General features: G+C 44.0%; 1 protein-coding gene across 2 annotated transcripts in view; it reads left to right on the top strand.

Annotated features, from left to right (window-relative positions):
• LOC142360449 (protein ELYS-like) overlaps window positions 1–18,102 on the top strand; it is a 45,678-nt gene that overhangs the window by 13,848 nt on the left and 13,728 nt on the right. For both annotated transcript variants that reach the window (XM_075412663.1, XM_075412662.1), the window contains 18 exons: window positions 69–153; window positions 2,970–3,120; window positions 5,241–5,373; window positions 5,462–5,643; window positions 6,113–6,174; window positions 7,119–7,247; window positions 8,151–8,241; window positions 8,330–8,419; window positions 8,582–8,722; window positions 9,502–9,606; window positions 13,526–13,619; window positions 13,799–13,922; window positions 14,032–14,088; window positions 15,094–15,240; window positions 15,992–16,179; window positions 16,351–16,495; window positions 16,623–16,754; window positions 17,955–18,102. In XM_075412663.1, the coding sequence (XP_075268778.1) occupies window positions 69–153; window positions 2,970–3,120; window positions 5,241–5,373; window positions 5,462–5,643; window positions 6,113–6,174; window positions 7,119–7,247; window positions 8,151–8,241; window positions 8,330–8,419; window positions 8,582–8,722; window positions 9,502–9,606; window positions 13,526–13,619; window positions 13,799–13,922; window positions 14,032–14,088; window positions 15,094–15,240; window positions 15,992–16,179; window positions 16,351–16,495; window positions 16,623–16,754; window positions 17,955–18,102 (2,204 nt within the window). The remainder of the gene's footprint in view (window positions 1–68; window positions 154–2,969; window positions 3,121–5,240; window positions 5,374–5,461; window positions 5,644–6,112; window positions 6,175–7,118; window positions 7,248–8,150; window positions 8,242–8,329; window positions 8,420–8,581; window positions 8,723–9,501; window positions 9,607–13,525; window positions 13,620–13,798; window positions 13,923–14,031; window positions 14,089–15,093; window positions 15,241–15,991; window positions 16,180–16,350; window positions 16,496–16,622; window positions 16,755–17,954) is intronic.

Genomic DNA, 18,102 nt, shown 5'->3' with positions numbered 1-18,102 from the left:
CGAAGAAATGAAAACGAGAACTATAAAGCAGCTTTGTAATCAAATGTCATCGTTTATACCTTTTTCAGTGAAGGTGATGTTGTGAGTTTGCATCTGTTGCAGTTAGCATTTGGTGACAGAAAACGCTTGGCATCAGGACAAGTCATGTATGAGGTAAGACGTGCATGTATGCGAAAAGACGAAAAGAGTCATTTTCTCTAAGTGAGTAGCAGTTAACTTGTCAGGGTAAATCTTTACCATCAAAATTCAGAGATGTCTCGCAAGAAAAAACAATCTTTTGCTGAGTCTTCTTGGGCATGGCCTTTGTCCTTTCCTAAAATACGGTCCTGTATCTTTTGGTTTATATTCTTGTTTTTCTTTTGCGCTCTGTTAACTGGAGTTCAGATGAAATGTACCTGCAGTGTCTCTTCAGTGTTGATCGTGAAAGTTAGTCGCTATATAGGTAGCTCGTTCTACTTTTTGGCTGGGTTACCTGTGACATCTACTCTTAAAGCCAGCAAGAGAAGTCAAGACGGAACAACAGTGGTATGATTTAGTCCAAAGAGGATACATAAATTTTTAGAACTGACTCCAAAGATGATGTGTTTAAAATAGAGAGGAGGTATCATTGTATCTCAGCTATCAGACTGAAGATGCATCTGTGTAACGTCTAATTCCATTCAGTAGTATGCTTGAAACTCTTCCGTAATCAGTCAGAGCAATTCTTTCCTCCTGTTTTGATACTTTCTCTTGCATATTCTCAGTAGGTACGGAACGAAATAGGGGCGACTCTTGTCTCATAGTTCTCTGTTTTTATAGGGACTATGTGCTTTCTTTAATTTTGGGGATGAGATGAAGTTTTGACCTTGGTCCTTGCATATAGGACAGGTCTTTCCTCATTTGTAAATGTTGCTTTTGAATAGAGAAAGGTTTGGTGTTTGGAAAAGGTGGTGTTTCTTTAAAAGGCATTGTCTCTCATGGCACCAAGGTGTAAATATCTTCAAGTGATTGCGCAGGTTCTAAATGTGGATGTCATCTCTTTATGGGCATTTTTTTCTGACATAAATATACAGGGCTCTGGAGGCACAGAGCACCCTGACTGGGTTTTTAGTTGTAAAAGGGCTTTCGTTGCAGTGCACTTCTGCATCTCTTGTAGTGTCCTGTAAGGCCTTTGGCAGGTTGATAGGACGAAGTGCCTTTAATATTTCTTCAGTTTCATTTTTGAACTTCTGCTTTGCTTTATGCTCTTTTAAAAGTCCTTTGTAAGTACAGTCTTTGCAGTGGCCAAGACAAGACCTTGTAGTGTGGGCTGCTTTGCAAGAAAACCTGGTTGCCTATAGCCCTTCCTCTCGTGGGTATTTTATTCTGTCTCGACACTTTAATGTTAAAATGTGGGACCTTTTCCTACTTGGCAATTCTTTGCCTTGGTCATCTTCCTTTCCTGAACAAGGTTTGCCGAGTGTCCGTTTTCACCTCTGAGGGCTGAAATGTTTCAGCAGCTTTTAAATGTGTGTCTGCTAGAAATTCCCCTTGGTGCTCTTTTAGAAAGGCACCCAAAGTGATTAAATTAGGTTCTTGTGTTTGTGACCGGCGACAGCTGTGGGGTGGTTAATGTAAGACTTTCAACCCTCTGCAGACTGCGCAACCAGTAATACATTGCCAGGCTGATAGGAGGTGTGAGGCACCAGTCTCTGCATTTGAGATATTTTACTCGCCTGCTGTTTCCGCTTCCCTGTGAGGAGTGCTGAGGAAGATGGCAACAGGAACCAATCTTACAAGGTGGTGGAAGGAAGAACTAAACAGCCGGGCCCTCTGTGGAGAAAAGACAGGTTCTTCAGCCACCTTCCAAATATACTACAGCAGCGCTTTACATTCCAGGAATCAGACTTGTGGCTATGAAACAGGGCATCTTTGACTTTGTATCGTGGTAATAAGTCACAAACAGGACTTCTGGAACACATGGCACAAATGAGCGTCAACTGTGGCCTGCAAGGCTGTTGTCAGTCTGTGCTCAAGTAATTAGCCTAACAGTGTCTTTATGATCTGCTTTCAAAGACCTTTTTGATACCATGTCAGCAGTTGCTAAATGTAGTGCATTGAATGGTCGAGCTGCTGTTTGTCCACAATACACACATTCCTGCGTTGCATGGCAGACAGTCTGAACGAATCCTGTATTTGGAAAGCCAGTGTTTCAGTTAATGCTTACTTAGAAAGTGGTGGTATCAGAGGCGCATCACAATCCTGCCAGGGTTTGTGTACATCTCAAAGCAGTTGGCTGGCTCTGTAGTAATTTGTGATCGTAAAGACATTGTCCATGCGCGTAGCACGTCCTCTCTGTTTTCCCCTTGTGCTGTTGGCTGTGCTTGGTGAAGGAGCTGAGCTGAGGGATATTTCACCTGTTAGTTTCTGACAAGATTAGAGGAGGAGGTGGTAAGAGCTTCCGTGGTTTGAAAAGAGATGGTTAATCAGTCAGCAGTTCTCATGGCTGCTAGTGAGGGATGCATTTTCAGTGTAGCAGTGTGCCTATAGGTAATACCTCTCGACAGAGCTTTAGGTGCAGTAATGGCATGACTTCTCCAACTTGGTCAGTTCTGTAATGAAGACATGGAGCGTAGAGCTCCCAAGTCTGGGACACTCAGGATCGGTTTTGTATATTTTGCATTATTTCAATTATGATTAATACTATTAGTATTATTAGTGTTATTAATAAAACTTTTCATATTCAATTTGTACGTCTCTCTCCCTTTTCCTCCTTTACCCTTCCTCTGGTGGGAGGGTGAGGTGTTAATAGAGCATCTGCCACTGAGTTTATTGCCGCCCTGCTTTAAGTGGTGACAGGGAGTTTCTCTTTGCCATCAGAAATAAGCTCGTGGGGAATATACAATATAGTAAGCATGTTCTATTAGATAGATACGTTCTTTGCTATTTCGGTAAAATGTCTGTTCTCACCTCAACGGGCCCTTTTCTCTCTTCTTTTATTTTTTCCTCAGGGTTTGGAATACTGTGACGAAAGGTACAGTTTAGATCTCACGGATGGAGTCTTTCCCTTGAGAGGGCAGACCAGCAATACCAAGCTACTCAGCTGTCAGACTGTGGAAAAATTTCGCAGCCACGTTGACAGAGAGGAGAGCGTTAATGAAGGTGTGTTGTGATGTCCATGTGTGGTTATTCTAAAAGAAATGGTGTTGGAATCTAAGCAATGAATTCTGTTCTGTACCCGAGTCCAAAAGTCTTAAATATCAGTAGAGACATGCTTGTTTTGGTTATTTAAAAAGAAAAATTGGGTGCTAAAGTTGTGTGGGACTTCTTTAAAGGAAAAAATAAGTTTCCTTGTATGCTGGCTGACATGCTATAGCCTTGTATGGTGGGGTCACCTGTATAATGCTGGCCAGTCGTTTTCTTCCTCCAGCTGTCATCTTTGAGGCATGAGAGAATTCCCTCCTTTGCTTAGGAACGCTACCTGATTTTTTTTTTCCCCTGTTGAAACAGGGCAGCTGGTTACAAGGGGTGTTCCTCAGGGCTCAGTATCAGGGCCAGTTCTGTTTAAGCATTGGAACAGGCTACCCAGGGAAGTGGTTGAGACACCATCCCTGGAGGTACTGAAAAGATGTGTCGAGGTGGCGCTTAAGGGCATGGTCTGGTGGCTCGATGATCTTCAGGATCTTTTCCAGACTAAATAATTCTATGATCTACCTGTCCTTTTTTTCCGCTCTAAATCTAACAGGATCCTACACCTGCAAGTTTTGAAAGCAATAGCTTTCCCTGTCCATATAGACAGTCAAAACTCTGATGTTACTTTCATTATCTTGCAATAATTAAATATGTATCTCTGGGTTTACAAATTTGATTTTGCTCTGATCGTATCTTTGAGCCTGCTGCAGTGGTAGCTTTCACAGCCTTTTGTTCTGACTGCATTATTCACCCTCCGTCTCTCCTTGCTGGCCTTACCTTATGCCTGATGCTGTACAGAAGACACTTGCATGGTGTTTCTAGGCTCTTTCTGTTCATTAGGGTTGATTTAGTCCTGAACTGGCGACTTCCGTCTCTTTTGTGATGCCATCCTTGATCAACAGCGTGTCAAAATCGAATTCAAACACCTCTGAATTTTCTCCACTTGTGTCATGTTTCCGAGGAGAGTGCCTTCCAATAGCTTTTTAAAACCAACCAACCAACCATCACTCTGCCACCCCTCAAAAAAAGCCCCGAACAAGACAAGAACCAAACTCCCTTTCTGTCTCCTTTTTGTGAAGCAGGTGGCGTTGAGAAGTACCTGCAACTTTTCTGGTGGTTTCTAATCAGGTTTTATTCAGAATCTGTTGAAAAGAAGTTCCAGGCACACGTGAGCTTGTGTTGGATGTGGGTTGAGGTTAGCAATGACGCTGTCCTCTGAATGGTGAAAAGAGTGGATAGCTTGCTAGGCAGTTTCAGGCGCTAAGAAAGCGCAAGTGGCGCAGGAGTTCACAAGGAAACACAGGAAAGTGGGTGAGGATCCCTAACGGGTACTGATGAATTCAACAGAGAGCAGAGAAACATTTTGCCAAACAGTGTCATCGTCTTCCCTACTCTGTTAGGGTAAATGATATACCACACACTGTGCTTCCATCTCGAGAAAGCGTTCTCCGCAGAGCAGACAGACCGTTCGCCTTCTCGAGAGAATGGGAGTACAACATCGTGGATGTTTTGTGTGAAAACCTTTATCACAATTTCCTGTTTGCTGAGTTTGGGGTTTTTGTGTTTCTTTTGTGTGATACTTGTCATCTTTGATTCTGAATATGCTGGGAAGGAGCTATCCTTAAATTTGTAATGGAGTCAAATCTGGAACTTAATAATGCCAGCTGAGTGATACAAGTGTGTCCGATAATCATCTGTATGCTTTCAAAAAGTAGCACTGTATGTGTTCCAAGCATATTTTGTTTTGCCAAACTGGTCATCTAGCTAAAGGTCGCTTGATCAGCTCTTCATGTATGGAAAACTTAAGCAGCTAATAACTGTGTATTTGCTTTGGCTTGGAACCGATGCAGTCTGAACAAGAAGAAGGGGCAATATGACTGAACCTTATCACAGAGCTGTTTGCTAGTCCGTAATTTTGTTTTAATTAATCTTTTTAATTACGAAATGATTTAATGATTTAACCAATGTTAGGAATTGCTGTGTTTCACGAGTGGTAAAACAGAATGAAGCCAAGCCAGAAAGTGGTGTTTTAAAACGATCAGCTATCTCATATTTTCTACCTCTAAGAACCAATGTCTTGTCTTTTACAGTAATATCTCCTGAAACCAGTGTATCAGTCTTCAGCTGGCAAGTGAATACGTATGGTCAGGGAAAACCGTCTACTTATTTGGGTGTGTTTGACATTAATCGCTGGTATCATGCTCAAATGCCAGATTCACTAAGGTAGATTTTTTATGGAGTTGTTTTCCATACCCCTACCAAGAAGTCGTTTGAAAGTTGGCGTGTAGCTTATGCACTTGTTTTCTTGAAGGCCAGAAGAATTCCTTCATGACTGCCCCTATTTTGCGCTGTGGTCACTGGATGCTGTAATAAGCATGACGTCTCCAAACCTCATTTTGGATATTCTGGTACACGAGCGGAGTCTAAGTCGGGGAGTTCCGCCTTCTTATCCACCACCTGAGCAGTTTTTTAATCCAAGTACCTATAATTTTGGTAGGTATTTCACTGCTTTTAATAGTGACGAGCTTCAGTGGAGGTCAGGTGCCATTTATTGGTTCTCATGTTCTTTGTTTGTCACTCAAAAGGCAAACCAAAACCCAGCAACCTCCCCCCCAGCCAACTCTGATTATGTTGTAGTGAGAAGGCATTTAATGTTGTGAAACCTGTCTGGGAGTCTGCTGAGTTTTGGGGTTTGATGCTTCTGTAATGTAGCCTGTGAAGTGGGGATGGTGATAAAATGAAATGGCTTTGAACTGAAGCTCAAAGCGCAGCACCTCCGCAGCACTAGAGATGAAATTTCGTCAGGCAGTAATGATTTTTTTGTACAAGTTTGGAAGCGATCAGATGAAGCAAATGGGTGCTCAGTTCTCGCTTTCCAGATGCTGCGATTTCAAAAATGTAAACTGGCCATGACATAACAGTGAGAGTATGGAAGGCTGTCAAAGGTTCATTGTTTCTGCAGATGGTACGTGCTTGCTGAGCTCCGGAGTTGTTCACATGACTTGCACCAGCTTCCAGAAGGAGGTGATCTTTTACTGTTTCTTTCTGGAGAATGTCAAGAGACGTGCCTTTTCTAGGTTTTCTGTTGCACTGCTTTCAGTGTCAGAGAGCACTGTCTGCTCGTCCTGCCCGTCCACATGCATCATTGCAGTTATATGCTGCCAGTTTGATGCAAATGGTAAGGTTTTAGGTCCACTCTTGGAACTGTAAAACTACCTTTTCTGCCTCCTGTGGAAGCACGATGAGGGATTGAGTGACCAGAAAGGAATACAAGGTTGTTCTAGGAGCAAGAACAAAAATGTTGTGGCAGTCGGGGAAAGCGCTTCCTTCTGTATTACCCGTCAGTCAAACTGCCTGCATAGTCTAGAGTTTGGGTTTTGATCCCTGATCAACTTGAAAAAGGAGGACAGAATGGAGAAAATGCAAGAGCCTTTAACTGTTGAAGCAGAAATGAAAATATTTTTCTCCCAAACTTGGCAAAATTACAACATCTGAGCCACTGCGCAGATTGTAACAGTTAATTCTGAATGAATTTTCAGCTGGCCAAGTATTTCTGGCATAAATCAGCTTCTGCACAAACAAGCATGGAAAGGGTCTTCCAAAGTGTGATTTCAAGTTGTGTGTTAGTTTTAGCTTGTCTAGAGTCTAGTTTGTGCTAATGGTGAGGGAAAAAGTAAGGCCTGTGTATTGACAGAGAAGCTAGGAGGTACTTAATAAAGCATTGCAAGGGCTGATGTTTGGTGTTACGGGGCTTTCTTTGATAAACTGTAACTGTCAGACTGGCTGCCTACACTCTGTGAGACTCTAGGTAGTAATGCTTACTCAGATTGCTAACCTGAAGCATATTACTGATGCAAGCTTTCTAACAGTTTCAGTGAACATTTGTATTCTTTCTCTTAGTGGTTCTCCAGAACCTGCGTGATTAAATAAAAAGGTTGTCCTAATCTGTATTTTGACTGATGTTTCAGACCTTGAATTTTCTAAAGAAGTCTGGTCCTTCAATAAGCGAAGCCATTCATGAGAGCTACAACAGGTGCCTTGTAGCTGGCTTGCTCTCTCCAAGACTGGTGGATGTTGTGCCATCCAGTTTGAGTCAGGTGAGTGCGTATCAGGGAGTCAAGGGGGAGCTACCTCCGTCTAGTCTGAGAGGGCCGTAGAGGCTACGAGACATGGTCATCTGATTTCCATTATCTTTGCCAGTTGCATTGAAATGCAGGTGTTGACTTTAGTTAGCAGAAGTAGTAGTAGTCTTAGATCCGTCCTATGGAGTTTGACTGGGAACAGCCCTACCAGAGCTGTCTTTAGAGACCCGTCTGTTAGTTCTGTGCCACAGGTCCGCACAAGGAAGCGTGCAGTCAGTGCTGGTCATGCGCAAACGAAAGCATCTTTCCCTCAGAACAACCTCCCACCCACATCCTTCAAAAGGATTACCACTACAATATAATACTGCCCGTGCAGAGCCTAGACTGTAAACCTATTAGCATTGAAATGTTTCACTTCTTTTCTGTCATTTGAGAAAATGATAATTCCATGTTTTGGGTGTCAGAGCTGCTTCTTGTCTTCATAGTCCAGGAAGCCGCTTGACCTTAGCTTCGCTGTTTCCACGCAGACAGTGCGTTTGTTCTGTCCCCGTCATGCATTCCCGATGGCAAGCTTCTCTGCACAAGATGCGTGATGGGTGTTAGCAGAGGATGTTACTGACAGTAGTTGATTGGAACTCAGTAACTGAAGACTGTCATGCAGAGGCGTGTAAATAAAGATGAGAACGAGCTTTTGGGAATTTGAAATGTCAGAGGAAAAGGTGCTGTGTTGCTCAGACCAACCAGCAGTCCAGCCTGTGGCTAGAATAAAGCAAAAGCATGTGGCATTAGTTGCATGTATACTTACTGACTTTGTGATGTCTGAATGAGTATGCAGTTAGAAGCAAACATTTGCTGTTGCAGGTTCAGGTATTGAAAGCATCTAGAAGAGTCTCATCTAACTTTGTCCGCTCTGTTTAGGAGGAGCAGTTAGAAGCGGTCTTGTCAGCTGCTGTCCAGGCAGGTTCTTTAGAACTTCTGACTGGATGCATTAAGCGTTGGACATCGGAAGGTAATACTTCTTGTGGTGTTTTTATGTTATGTGTTTTTTAGTTTGAAATTGTTGATTCATTTGTTTGTTGTTGTTTTTGTTCTTAAAGAGCAGCCAAGTTCTGCTGCTAATTTACGGTTTGTGCTTGAGTGGACATGGAACAAAGTGATCTCTACAAAAGATGAATTTGACCAGACATGTGAGTAGCAGTGGAGTCATTCCGCAAACACAAACTCATTCTTTCTGATTGAGCTTATTCAGTGATGCGCTGGCCGATGTCATTGCACGTGCTTCTTGAAGCGTACTTTGAAACTCTGAGATGGGTCTGCAGGCTAATGATTTCCTATTTCTTCTTGAAAAGGTGTTCCGCTGTTTGATGGCTCTTGCAGCTTCATTGACCCACAGATATTACAGTCTCTGCAGCACTGCCAGTTGCTTTTGAGCAACCTTAGCACAGTCTTCAAGTGTTTTCTAACAGAAGCACAAGAGCTTACGGAAAAAGGTTTGTGATAGTCTTACTGAATCTTTGGAATGCTTTATCAAGATTTGGAATAGTGCTTGGGTTGTAATTGTGGCAACCTGAGCTTTTCTTGTGTGCAGTGATTGGAAGACAGTCAAATTTAGCTGGGAGAAGGGTTTTAAATGTGAGAAGTTGGGACCACACTTACTAGGCACTGAGTTCAGGGAGATAGTTTGTCGTGGAGTTCCTGCAGGTGGGTGGGGGAGGCTGCATTCAGGCAGAAGCTAAGGAGGCAACTGGGTTGAAATGACAGCAGCTGAATGAGGTCATGCTGAAAGGTATTCCTTTTATTTCATACTAGCAGTTTATAATTGGCTGCAAATATTGTCTTGCAAATTAGTTAAAAAATATAGAGGGAGTGTAAATGAGTAATTGGTACAGTAAGTGACTTGAGTTTCTCTAGCCTTTTCTGGTGTCAATTGTCCTTGGCCTGTTGAGGGGGAAAAAAGACAATCCCTTGGCTTCAGCAAAAATCTGTGCTATGTGAGAAAGAAATGTCTTACTGACAAATATATTTAATAGTTCAGGCTTTACTTTTTTTAAAATTTTTAACTTTTAGCCACTCTGGTTCTTTGTAGGGATTTCTTTTTGTTTTGGTGGTGATGGTGGTTCTTTCCTTCAGATAAGAAAGTGATACAGAGTGAACAATGCAAAGACAAAGATTTCTACGGTGTTCTGTTTATACTTTCCATTTAGTATGATGGAGTTTTGTGAAAACAAAAGGAATTGCGTAAGAAAAGTCATCCTATGCCTTTTTTCAGGTTTTACAGACTTGACAAATAAGCAGGTGGTAACTGGCCTCGTTTCTTTCTACGCACAAGTGGTCATCTGGTTCTGTCGATCCAGTCTCCTTCCAGAAGGTTTAGGTAAGCATAACCTGTAACACCTTTGTAACGAACAGACTATCCAGTAAGTGATGCCTGTGAATGACAGAATGGTAGGGGTTGGGAGGGACTGTGGATCATCTAGTCCAACCCCCTTGCTGAAGCAGGGTCGCCTAGAGCAGGCTGCACAGGAGCTTGTGCAGGTGGGGTTTGGATATCTGCAGAGAAGGAGATTCCACAGCCTCCCTCGGCAACCTATTCCAGTGCTCTGTCACCCTCAGAGGGAAGAATTTCTTCCTCATGTTGAGCTGGAACTTTCTCTGCTTCAATTTGTGCCCATTGTCCTTTGTCCTGTCACTGGGCACTACTGAGAAGAGCTTGGCCCCATCCTCTTGACACCCACCCTTAAGATACTTAGGCATTTATAAGGTCCCCTCTCAGCCTTCTCTTCTTCAGGCTGAACAAGCCCAGCTCCCTCAGCCTTTCCTCACAAGACATGCTCCAGTCCCCTCATCATCCTCGTAGCCCTCCACTGGACTCTCTCCAGTAGCTCCTCATCTTTCTTGAACTGGGGTGCCCAGAACTGGATGCAGTACTCCAGATGGGGCCTCAGTAGGGCAGAGTAGAGGGGGAGGAGAACCTCCCTCGACCTGCTGGCCACACTCCTCCTAACTCATCCCACGATCCCACTGGCTGCCTTGGCAACCAGGGCACACTGCTGGCTCATGCTTGACCTGTTGTCCACCAGGACACCCAGGTTCCCCTCTGGAGAGCTGCTCTGCAGCAGGTCCACCCCAAGCCTGTACTGGTGCATGGGGTTGTTTCTCCCCAGGTGCCGGAGCCTGCACTTGCCCTTGTTGAATTTCATCAGGTTCTTCTCTTCCCAGATCTCCAGCCTGTCCAGGTCTCACTGAATGGCAGCACAGCCTTCTGGTGTATCCACCACTCCTCCCAGCTTTATGTCATCAGCAGACATGCTGGGGGTACACTCTCTCCTTCATCCAGGTCATTGATGAATATGCTGAAAAAGACTGGGCTGATTACAGACCTCTGGGGGACACCACTAGTTACCGGCCTCCAACTAGACTGATGACAACTCTCTGAGTTCTGCCGTTCAGCCAGTTCTCAATCCACCTCACCGACCACTCATCCAGCCCATCCTTCCTGAGTTTGCCTATGAGGATGTTATGGGAGACAGTGTCAGAAGCCTTGCTGAAGTCTAGGTAGACAACATCCACTGCTCTCCCCTCATCTACCCAGCCAGTCATGCTGTCATAGAAAGCTATCAGATTGGTAAAACATGATTTCCCCTTGGTGAATCCATGCTGACTACTCCTGATAACCTTCTTTTTCTCCACTTGCTTAATGGTAACCTCCAGAATGAGCTGCTCCATCATCTTTCCAGGGATGGAGGTAAGGCTGACAGGCCTGTAGGTCCCTGGGTCCTTCTTGCCCTTTTCTAAGACAAGAGTGACATTGGCCTTTCTCCAGTCCTCGGGCACCTCTCCTGTCCTCCAGAACCTTTCAAAGATGCTGGAAAGTGCCTCAACAATGACATCCGCCAGCTCCTTCAGTACTCATGGGTGCATTCCCTCGGGACCCATGGATCTGTGGGTGTCCAGATTGCTTAAATGGTCTCTCACACAATCCTCCTCGACCAAGGGAAGGTCTTCCTTTCTGCAGGCTTCCTCTCTTACCTCCATGGCCTGGGATTTATGAGAGTTGGCCTTAGCACTGAAAACTGAAGCAAAGCAGGCATTCAGTAACTCTGCCTTTTCTGTGTCCTCTGTCACCAGGACATCCACCTAGTTCATCAGCAGCCCCACGTTTTCCCTAGTCTTCTGTTTTCTGCTAATGTACGTGAAGAAGCCCTTCTTGTTGTCCTTGACATCCCTTGCCAGATTCAATTCCAGGTGGACCTTAGCCTTCCTCATTGCATCCCTGCATGCTTTGACAACATTCCTGTACTCCTCCCAAGTGGCCTGTCCCTTTTTCCACATTCAATGGACCTTTCTATTCCACCTGAGCTCCAACAGAAGCTCCTTGCTCATCCGTGCGGGCCTCCTGTGTCCTTTGCTAGATTCTTGTTCAGGGGGATGCACCACTCCTGAGCATGGAGGAAGTGATGTTTAAACAGCGACCGGCTCTCTTGGACCCCCCTACCTTCTAGAGTCCTGACTCACGGGATTCCTCCGAGTAGCTCCTTGAAGAGGCTGAAGTTAGCTCTCCTGAAGCCCGAGGTTTTGATCCTACTTATTGCCCTACTTCCTCCATGCAGGACCGTGAAGTTCACCATTGCATGGTCGCTGCAGCTGAGGCTGCCCTCAACCTTCACATCCTCAACCAGTCCCTCTTTGTTTGTCAGTACAAGGTCCAGCAGCATGCCTCTCCTTGTTGGCTCCCCCACTACTTACATCAGAAAGTTATCATCGATGCTGTGCAGCAACCTCCTGGACTGTATGTGCTTGGCTGTGTGGTCTTCCCAGCAGATGTCAGGGTGGTTGAAGTCCCCCATGAGAACCAGGGCCTGTGACTGTGAGGCTGCTTGCAGCTGCCTGTAGAAGGCCTCATCAACTTCCACATCCTGGTCAGGTGGCCTGTAGCACACACCCACAATAATGTCACCTGTATGAGCCTGTCCCTTAATTCTAACCCTTAAGCGCTCAGCTTGTTCTTCATCCACCCCTAGGCAGAGCTCAATACATTCCAGTTGCTCCCTCACATACAGAGCATCTCCACCACCTCTCCTTGTTGGCCTGTCTTTCCTAAAGTGTGTAGCCATCCAGGACAGCATTCCAATGACGCGACCTGTCCCATCGTGTTTCTGTAACTACAATGAGATTGTGGCCCTGTGACTGCACACAGATCTCTGATTCTTCCTGCGTATTGCCCATGCTGCCTGCGTTGGTGTACAGGTATTTCAGAGAGGAACTCAAGCATGCTGGTTTCCCTGGAGGGAAGCAAGGGGATCTGCCGTGTCCATGCCCACCCTTAAGGTTGTTGGTCTTTTGCTTCTCAGCTTGGGACACAGCTGAGGAATATTTGTCACTGCTCTGCTTGGCCACACTTAATCCCCAACCAGATGGGATGGCTTGAGCATTGTGACTTTGCTTCCCACACCCTGAGTCCTTCAGTTGAAAGCCCGCCACACCAGGCTGGCTAGCCTGTTGCAAAGATCCCTTTGCCTTTTGTAGACAGGTGGGTCCCATCGCTCTCTAAAAGGTTATAATCATTGAAGAACACATGCTTAGCCATGCTTTTGTAAATGTTTTGTCAATAACAAGCCGTGTTGCTTCAGTGACAGCGCATGCTGACGCTCTGTTGGCGAAATTGAGATTGGACTGTTTTTTCAAATACATAGAAAGAATGTGGAATAATGCAAGCCGTTCCTGTCCTGGGTGTTTTTAGGAAGAGCAATAAGCCTCCGACTTTGAGGAGCTGCTTGTGCCCACAGCTTGAAATACTTGGGATTTTAAACAAATTGCTGTTAAACAACAGATCTGGGAACGCTTGTTTTTAGTGTAAAAACATGACCTGCAGGTCTGGAACTTCTTTATTGCTTGAGGAAAAAACACACTTTGGAAATAGTTCTTAGTTTGGGTGGGTTAGAAATTCTATTGCCAGCCTTAATTGTCGTACAAATGCTCACAGGACATGTTCAAACAACCACTCCTTTTCCAGATTGTTTTTTTACGGTGAGCTTCAGCTTACACTTCACATTCTGAATGCTACATCAACTGTAAACTTGAAATGGCACTTGAGACAAGAAGGAGTTGAGTCTTGTGTCTTGTACCTCTGGTAGCGACGGCAGAAACAAGACTGGCTTCTTTGGGAACTGGAGGCTTGCCTGTGCTGCTTGCTTGATGCTTAGCTTGCCTGATCTTCTGTCTTTTTAATGAAAAATTCTAGTTCAAAAGTGTGCTAGTACTTCTTTAACTTGCTTTTGCTTTATTGCCTGTAGATGATGATATGCATTTGTCTAGACCTTTCTACAATTATCCTCTGATTCGGAGCTACTATACTGGGCATCGACAGAAACTGGAGCGTTTGTCAAAGTAAGGCTTTCAGGAAAACTCCCGAGCACTTCCACTGCAAATCCTACTGTAAATGCTCTTTCCTGGACGAGCTTACTAGCATATGGGTGATATGCCTTGGGGTAGATGATAATAGGCTACACTGGGAGGCTGGCATTTGTGTTTTCCTCTGTCCAAATCCTTGCTACCTTTTCTTCCAGAGGCAAATGGGATTCTGACTGCTTGATGATTGATGGAATGGTTTCCCAGTTAGGAGACCAAGTTGAGCAGTTGTGGCGGAGAGACGAAGGAGGAACTGGGAAATATCCACCTGCTAGTTTACATGTGAGTGTTGTGTTCACGGAAAGCAGCAACACCACCACCACCCACCCAAAAGCCAAGGAGTACTGCAAGACAGGAGTTTTTAAAACACTTTTACACTTTTTCATTTCAGGCACTGCTGGATCTCTATTTGCTAGAAACTGTTGAAGAAAGCCACAAACATGCAATTGTATCCTTTCTAGTTGTTACACCTGCAGGACATTCATATTTCATGACATTTTTCAATTTATGTTCCAAACACGATGCAAGAGAAAACATTTCATTTAGATGAAGTTGTAGGCAGGAACATTGTTTCATTTCTGTGTCCTGTGGCGTTTTTATGATGTTTTAGCCCCATCTGTAGCAAATGGCTACTTGCTAAAACGATGCCCTAAACCGTGCTGCTTCAGAGGAAAAGGATTTCTAACAGTGGTTTACGAGTACGGGGTTTTTGCCCAAATCATCCATTTTCCAGCACAGCTATACAGTGCTTGCAAAAGTGCAGGCACCCAGAATAATCAGCAGAGAGAAGAGAAAAGGTGTTGGGCAGAAACTGAATTTTGAAGCTGCTGAAAGACACAGAATTGCTTTTGTTGTTTGTCACCTAACCGGAGAGGGGAGCCTAGAGAGCAAGGGCGGTAAAAACTGTTGTACCCCAGAGCTGTCCTCTTGGAACGTGTCCCTAAAATCGGCTGTCAGCGGGAGAAAATGACAGTACCAAGAAGGCATCCACATACTGCTTTAAATGCAGTGTCCCTCATTCGGAGCCAAGTGGTGTTGTAGGGACACCATCATTTCCATTGTTTTACATACTCTGGAAATGAGGAAAAAAACCCAGCTGCCGACTTTGTTTGCTTGAATAACTGAGCATTGGATGTTGAAATGTGTTGAAGGTCCAACCGGTAGCTCCACTGACTGAAGAGGGAGCCTGAGTTTCAAACTGAAGGATTTCAGTGTCGAAAGTTAACCTTTCTGAATGCCGTACAGCAATCACAGCGTATTTCTTGCTGGGTCTTGATTCAGCATGCGGTTTTGTGGTTAGGACCTGACTATCTTCAGCTTACAATAGCTTAAAATGGCGAGACTCTGCTTCCTATCACTCTTATATTCTTCTTTCGTTCTGTTATTCTAAATGTAATGTGATAAATTTTTGGTCTTACAAATGTATTAGCCTTAATTAGGTACGTGATGTCAGACAATTTACTTGCTGCTAGATGTCATGCATTCCTTTCCGAATAAAACAGAAACTTCAGTCGACTCCTTTCCAGCGGCCTTTGCTATACCATGGGGTCTTGTAAAGCTTGTTCAAGGTTTTTGGCTTCTAGATCACAATGATTATGAAGTAAGTATGCGACAGTTTAGTTAGACATAGATTGCAGTACAAAGCTGTAATCTAGAAAATTATTGAACGAAATCAGTGCCACTGGTGCGAAAAAATTAGAAGCTTCTTTTGGTATTACTGCTACGACACCTTCAGCCGTCGATTATGATTTGCGGTTTTGTTTTAATTCCTTTGATGGGACATTGATTAAAGCAAAGAAGAAATCAACTTTCATAGTGCTTGATAGTGGAATTTTCAAAGCCACCCGTTTAGGTTGTTTTCAGCAGACCAGTTGAGCCCTTTCTCAAAACCAGTGCTTTAGGTACTTTAAATATGAAAGCTACGATCCTAGCAGCAAGATTGAGACAGACGACTGCAAAAGTGGCTTTTCCACCTCGTTCATGTTCTTTCTGACGGTGAAGGTTCTTTGCCTGTCACGATGTTAATAGAACCTGTTTGTCTGGGAGAATAACATGGCCTTGGGTAATGTATTTATCCAAAGTGATGTTTGCGTGCAGAGATTTGGGTAACCTAGAAGAGCGTGGATTACTGCTTTGAAAACACTCGCATTGTTCTACATGGCTAACTGATGTTTTTTTTTTCTTGCAAATACTTCAGAGTTTGTACTTACGTGTCCTGTACCAAGGGTTTCATTAGTTAGTCTTCTCAGTTTATGTAACGCCCATTCACCCTTACTTCAGAAACTTTGGAATATGTTTGTTGCACGAGTGTATGTGGACAGCTTAATACACCTGGTCTCTAACTTCTACAGAATTCGCTGGCCCTGCTTTTTCATCCAGCTACAATCAAAACTGAGTCATGGCAACATACGAGAATTCTGCAGTCCCTCATGTGCCAAGGAGAGCATAGGCGAGCCCTCACCTACATACAGATGATGAAGCCATCAGTGTCAAGCAGTAGTGAAGCGCGGCTTTTCCTCACTGTGCTGTTGTCCAACAGGTAAAGAACGATGTCCCACCATTTTGGCCTTCAAATATTGTGAAAGGTGGAGAACAAAGAATACCAATGACGCTCCCTTCAATTTCCTTTAAAGTCTGAGTACAATAATTGTGGGCGTCTTTTTGGTTATGCTACTAATATTGCTTGAGCTCTCTAAAATATTCTTTCCAGGTGCGTGGTGGAGGCTTGGGGTCTGTTACAGCAACATGCCTCGAAGGTAAACACAGAAGGGCTGTTAAAACACATGTATGAAATCTGTCAGGAGATGGGACTAATGGAAGACTTGCTGAAGCTACCTTTCACTCACACTGAGCAAGTAAGCGTGGACAAGAAAAAAAAACATCATCTCTTTGAAAAGAGAAGAGGCAGAATGCTAATGGAGTTTTGAAATGCATTATGAGGCAGAATGCTAATGGAGTTTTGAAATGCATTATTTCTCGTAGGAGTGTTTGGAGAAGTTTCTACAGACCACTGCTGGTGTTCAGAATCAGGAATTTCTCCTAGTCCATCATCTGCAGCGTGCCAACTATATCCCAGCACTGCAGCTGAATCAATCAGTGAAGGTTAATTTTGCGGTAAGCGTAAAAGTTCTCTCAAGTGTGTGGGTTTTTGTTAGGTGTTACTAACCGTTTTTGACAGTACTCAGTGAAAATCCTGCTTTGTTTTTTTTTTATCCCTTTCTGTGAAATACTAGGAATAAGTTTCTACCCCTGAAGTTGCAGCTGAACCTAGAAGTTGAACGAGATAGTTCACTCCTCCAAAGCCACTCTGTGAAGTTATAAATTGAATGCTATAGACCATTGTTGCCTCCACTTAAAAGAGTTTGTTAGCACCTGAGGACTGAATAGAGGGCTTTCCTATCAGCCAGTCTCATCATTCGGTTATTCCGATGCACATGTTCTGTGTGGTTTAGGTTATTGAAAGTTGTTTGTGCCACTCCTTTCTGTGGAACGGAGAGGCTGTTGTGTGTCATCTCTTGTATCTTGCGCACAACTTTATCTTTCTAGCTGAGAGCTTTCTGGATGCCAGCCTGCAGGTAAAATTCACGTGGTGCTGGGTTTTTCGTTTGGTTTTTTTTGTGTGTGTGTGTGTTTCCTCAAGTTACAGGGCGAGCTCTGCAATTCCACAACTTTCATTTTACCACTTGTATGACAGGAACTCTTATGTAACGTCTGTTTCTCAAAATAGCCAGATTAAATTTTGTGTTATGGGAATTTCTGTTACGGATGTGTGATGCGCTGGCTGTTTTCCGGAACCCTAGTTTTCCAGTGGATCAGAGTTTTGAGGTGGTTTTGGAAGTTTTAGATCCTGCATGTGAAAACTTTCATCCACGCAGAAGGTGTGTGTAGGTAGCCTTCTCTTACCCGTTTTATATTCACATCGTTTTGTCCAACGTCATTTCCAGTTGCCCTGTATGTCCAGACATCTCGGACCTTGGTGTATCAGGAAACACAAGCCCGCTATTTCGTAAGCCTTTTGAAAATGTCAGGCAATAACAAGTATATCAGAATAAGGTTCTGCAGAGGGCCAGAATTGTTTGAACTTCAATGTGGCAGGTTGGTTTATTGTTCTAGCGTTCCTTCCACTGCACTAAAAATACCAGGTGAAACTGGTGTGTGCTGATGGGGGGAACCTGCTGCTGTTCCGTGCGGTGGACGTGTTTCACTATACATGTAGGAGACATTTCTTCACTACTTAGAAATAGCACAGTTAGTTCTGTGCAATGAAATTCCTGGAATTAGTTAACTTTTTGCTTTGCGCTTTTCCTTCATCAGAATGATCGTGATCCTCACTTGAGAGAGAGAGCAGTTGCCAGACATTCTCTATTAGAGCAGTACGGCAAGATCCTTCCCAGAGTTCAAAGGAAGCTGGCTGTAGAGAGAGCCAAGCCTTATCGTTTGCCTTCATTGGCCTTAAGAGAAG

This window comes from Opisthocomus hoazin, chromosome 2, assembly GCF_030867145.1.
Source record: "Opisthocomus hoazin isolate bOpiHoa1 chromosome 2, bOpiHoa1.hap1, whole genome shotgun sequence".
Classification (NCBI taxonomy): domain Eukaryota; kingdom Metazoa; phylum Chordata; class Aves; order Opisthocomiformes; family Opisthocomidae; genus Opisthocomus; species Opisthocomus hoazin.
This window is presented reverse-complemented; position numbering and strand designations above follow the sequence as displayed.